General features: G+C 34.0%; 2 protein-coding genes across 2 annotated transcripts in view; one reads left to right on the forward strand and one right to left on the reverse strand.

The window, feature by feature from the left end:
- The window catches only part of ANKRD45 (ankyrin repeat domain 45), a 40,504-nt gene that overhangs the window by 23,637 nt on the left and 11,970 nt on the right, over positions 1–4,897 (reverse strand). The window lies entirely within an intron of this gene.
- Positions 1,618–3,154, forward strand: LOC105821074. Its single transcript, XM_012657703.1, has 2 exons — positions 1,618–1,941; positions 2,942–3,154. Exons 1-2 carry the CDS (start codon positions 1,618–1,620, stop codon positions 3,152–3,154), a joined length of 537 nt encoding a protein of 178 aa, XP_012513157.1.

The following is a 4,897-nucleotide window of genomic DNA, read 5'->3' on the forward strand; positions in this document are numbered from 1 at the left end:
AAAAAAAAAAAAAAAGTGTTGTGAGGATTATGGTATATAGTATACAGTTTAATGCATAATGTAATATAATGTAGTATATAGTATATAATATATAGAATAACACATATGGTATAATGCAAAGTATACTATAATACATGCAAATATCTTGGCACAGTGCCTGGAACACAGTGAAGCACTGAATAAATTTATGTCACTGCTGAAAAATCTATAAATGACTTCCTATTTCCTACTGAATAAAATACAGGGCCCTCCAAGATCTGTCTAGCTACAAACTATGTTTCCAGCTTCACACCCTCCAACATTCATTCAAGAGTCTATCTGTTCTTCACCTCCTCTTCCCTCTGCCCCCAGATAGCGACGTGGCTCCCTCCGTCAGTACCTCCAGGTCTCTGCTCAAGCATCACCTTATCAGAGAGCCCTCTCCTAATTTCCCTCTATAAAGTAACGCGCACACTCATTCACTTGCTGGCAACATCCTAAACCCCTTACCACTCTATTTTTCTCCATATCACTCCACAGATATAGATGCATATATTTAGATAGATACAATCATTTTCTGTGTCCCCCTACTAGAAAGTAAGCTCCATGAAGGTATTCTGTTTTGTGCCGAGTTGTAAATGTATTCTCAGCTCCTGGAACAGTATTTAGAACATAGTAGGCAATCAATATATATCAGTCATGTGAATGTTTACACATAATTTCTTTGCTTATTATGTCTCCTCAATCTTAGATGTCCTCTCCACATTGCCACCTACCAAAATTCTACTCACTCTTCAAGGCCCAATCAAATATACTTCTTCTGTGAAACGTCCTAATTCCCCCAGGTAGAACTCATTGCTCTCTCAACTGTTTACTCTATCTTGTAATTTTATTATCTTGGTTTTTGCTTTTACCTCTAGATTGTAAGCTCCTTAAAGGCAGGGCCCATGTTCTACCTTTTTATCATACAGCATGACACCTCACCATCTTATCTTTTTCATATACCGTGCCACCTTCCTCCCCTCTTACCCACTGTCTGATAGAACCACATTGCCACCAAAAGAACATATGTTAAAAGGGATAAGCACTCAATATTTGCTGAACTATTTGAGGGGAAGGACATTCCAAAACAAGAAAAAAGCAGTCAATGCTAGGTTGTGTGAAATGGTATAGCTATCTATTAAGTAGATGGAAAACTGCCATATTTCAGAAGGGTTGGTGAGGTAGCGAGTAAATTGTTTCCACACAATTCTATTAATATGACTACAGTTTGAATTTATTAGCTAGCAAAACATTAGTAAAGTCTTCATTTTTAAGAAAATTGAAGAAGCTCATACCACTGTGGCAAAAAGCAACAAAAAGTATCTCTAAGAAACCCAAGGTGATTGGTTAAGTGACACCTTTTAGTGACACCTTTATGTGGTTCTTTATGATGTCACTGAACTTATTCCTGAATCACTATGACTGATGATGTTACAATAGTCATTAGTGTGTATTTTGTTGGCTGTGTTTTGCTGACTGGCAAGATTATCTGAAATGCCTTGACTGAAGCACCATATCAACTAACAACTCAGGGCACTTTCTTCTCTGTCTCTGACCAATTTTTTAGCTAGAGATATTTTTTCCCAATTCAGAAAGATGTCTAATCAAGGACTATTTCTGATTTTTTCTCTGTTGTTTACCTGCTTCTTCAGGGAGAGCTTCTGCATTTGTGATGGAACTACCTGGACAAAGGTTGGATGGGAGATTTTTCCAGAAGAAGTACACTATCTGAAAGTTAAGGTTTCTCCATCTCACTGTCTACCTTATCCTCTGGACAAACTATGCTGCAACTTTGCTAACATGGATATATTTCAGGGGTTTTTACATCTCATTTATATTTTAGCACAAGCTCTCTCTTTAATCCTATCTGTTTTATCTGCGCATTACCTGTGGATGAAATGGAAGAAACACCAAAAAAAGGTGAATTAGTGATGCAAATAATAAGTTAAAAAATCTAAAAGAGTTTAGAACATAAGATAATCAGTCTCTTTAAGGGAAGGTACCATATTTTATTCCCCTTTGTAACCTTCCCCTCTCCCCATCCATTCCCAGCATCTAGCACAGTGTCTTGCACATACTAAGGTGTTCAATGAATGTGTATTGAATTAGAAGGTCTTTATATAATTATCTGGTCCAACCTGTAAGATCTTATGATATTTTTTTAAAAATCATCTAGTCCAACGCCTCTATTTCAAGTTACAAAACACTTTTAAAAAGTAGTGTGCTACCATCAGTAAAATGTATAGGAAATGAGGTTATCTGTCTGTGCCCTTAGTTAAGTCATTTGATCTTTCTCAGCTGCCTCATCCCTAAAATGAAGGATCTCGAACAAGAGATCTCTTAGAACCCTTCCAGATCTATCTAAGAAAGCTAAGTACAAAAGTTGGCATGTATTTTCTAAATGGACTGTAAACTAATCTCTAATGTTAGGATAACTTTCTGGGAAATGGAACTTTTAAACTAATTTCCCACTTTGCCAATAGAGACACCATAGTTTGAGGCAGTCTTAAAAGCTCATTGACCAAACAAAGAAAAAACCTCAATGACCTTCATAACAACTAAGTATTTATAAATGTTTTCTTATTTTTAAAATTACTGTGCTTTTATGGTATTATACCTTGAGATTATTTAGTACAGGAAAACATTTTGCTAATATTCATATTTCTCCCAGCAGGGTGCTCTAACCATAGAATGCACTAATTATTTGCTGATTGTGATAATGATCACTCTAATATTATATGGAGCATATACAGAAGAACATTTCTTCTGCACTTATACCTTTCTTCTATAGTAATCCTTCTTTTGTATAAATAACTGATGTGTGCTGTTTTAATAGAGTTTAAGTTTATATATTTGGAATAAAAATTTAATTTGAACTATAGTAAAATAAAATCTATATCATTTGTTTTTCTCCTTTTAGCTGAAAAAACAAGTCTCCTTAGATAAGTTTAGTAATGATCTAGAAAGCCCATCCATCTATGACATTGATCAAATACTCTGCAGACTGGTGGCCACAACGTCAATGATGACCAAGTACCTGAAACAGGTGTCTCACCATCCTTCTTCTAGGAAAATTAAGCACCGCAAATTAAAGAGGAAGAAGAGTGAAGGCGAAGGAGCCAGAGGCTGCTAAACACATGCACATGCAAATGTAGCTCAGTCAAATACAGAGATTACAAAAGAAATCTATTGAGAGGACTCATCTAAGGATAAAAATGGTTCATTGGAAGCCCTTTGTAATTTTTTTTCTTTTTTTTGCCACAATCTTTACTGAAATTTTCCAAAGAAGTCTGGGTTGAAATGTTATTTCTAGTCAACTAAAAAAGAATCCATACTTACCAAAGTACTGAGGAAAAGGCTATACACTATCACTGCTATGTGTTTAAGTATTTTGTTCTTTTTAATGTGTTAGATTACTAATCATTAACCAATCTGTAGAATAGAAGGTTAGTTTAGTGTTTCAATAAATCTCTGCTTTAAATAGTATCTGTGATTTTCATTTTTCTGAGCAAATTGTATAACCACAGGAAGACTTTTAATTTCTCATTCTAGATTGCTAGAATAGCATGGAAATATTAAGGAATGATTAGTTTTTGAAAGTATAATATTTCCCATTTTTCAGTGTAATAAATGATAAATTACCAATTTTTTTAAAATTTCAGATTTCTTTGATAAGATGCTTCAATTTTTTAAAGTATAGTTACCACATTTTCCAAAGAAAAACTAGGAGATAGGCCTGAGACTAGGACAGAAGATTTGATTAAAAATACCTTGAAAAATCCCAGAAAAACATGCCATTATCTATAATATACCTGCCATCATTATAAGGGAGGAAAAAATCTTTTACAAAACAATCCTTGAAACAGTAATAAATAACTCCCATTCCCACATTTCCAAAAATGTTTGTTCCACACCTTCAGAGTTCTGAACTGTCAACTAATTCTCTCTAAGAGAACATTGATATACATTTCTTTTAATGGTGGACTCTTGAAGACTTCAGTTCCCAAACCTCTAAAACCCAAAGAAATTAATCTCTAGTAACAGAATTTCCAGTAGTATGAAAGAGACTATTGTGGTCAGGAGTCCTCGATCCCTTAAATCTCTCTACGTGACTCCTACTCTAATCACTAAAATGAGAAATGGAAGTGACGTACAATCTTGGTAAGTATGAATTACACAAATGTTAAAGTTAAATTTTATGTTAAGTAATTCATTTCCAACATTCCACAGCTATACTACCACGAAGCTCCAATTCTAATAACATCATTGATTTGGAAACACAATTACTAGTTTACTTTTTACAGTCTTCTTTTTAATATCACTGAGACATGTTAGGTGTAATTTCTCCAAGAACCTAAGGAGAAACACATGAATATTTTGGGAAAGGAAACCACTGAAACCTCATACCCATAAGCCCCGAGCCATTTCTTTTCAGAAAAGTTACAGCAAAATTTGTCCCTGGATTATGATTTTTAAGTACCAAGATTCATTCATTCTTCAAAATAGATTTTAAATTATGGAATGTGAATTTCACCTACAATTACTATTCATAGGGGATCAATTGAATTCTTTGCTATTTTTGTTTTCTTTTTATTCATAGATATAATCATAAAATCAAAGAAATTGACATAAGAAAGATTGTTCCTAGAAAATATTTAGTACAAATGGAAAATTATCTATAAAAATAATCTACAAAGTATCACTCATCTCTTTCTTCCCAAATATGCCTGCTTTCTTTAATTTCCTTATTTCTATCAGTTCTCCTAGTCCCCTTCTCATTCTACTGATAAGCGAGCATCTTATTGCTACTAGCTGAATCTTCCTAAAAATCACTTTCATCCTCTTCCTCTTCTGCATAAAAACTTTCAGTGGATGG

This window comes from Propithecus coquereli, unplaced genomic scaffold, assembly GCF_000956105.1.
Source record: "Propithecus coquereli isolate 6110/MARCELLA unplaced genomic scaffold, Pcoq_1.0 Scaffold56, whole genome shotgun sequence".
NCBI classification, from domain to species: domain Eukaryota; kingdom Metazoa; phylum Chordata; class Mammalia; order Primates; family Indriidae; genus Propithecus; species Propithecus coquereli.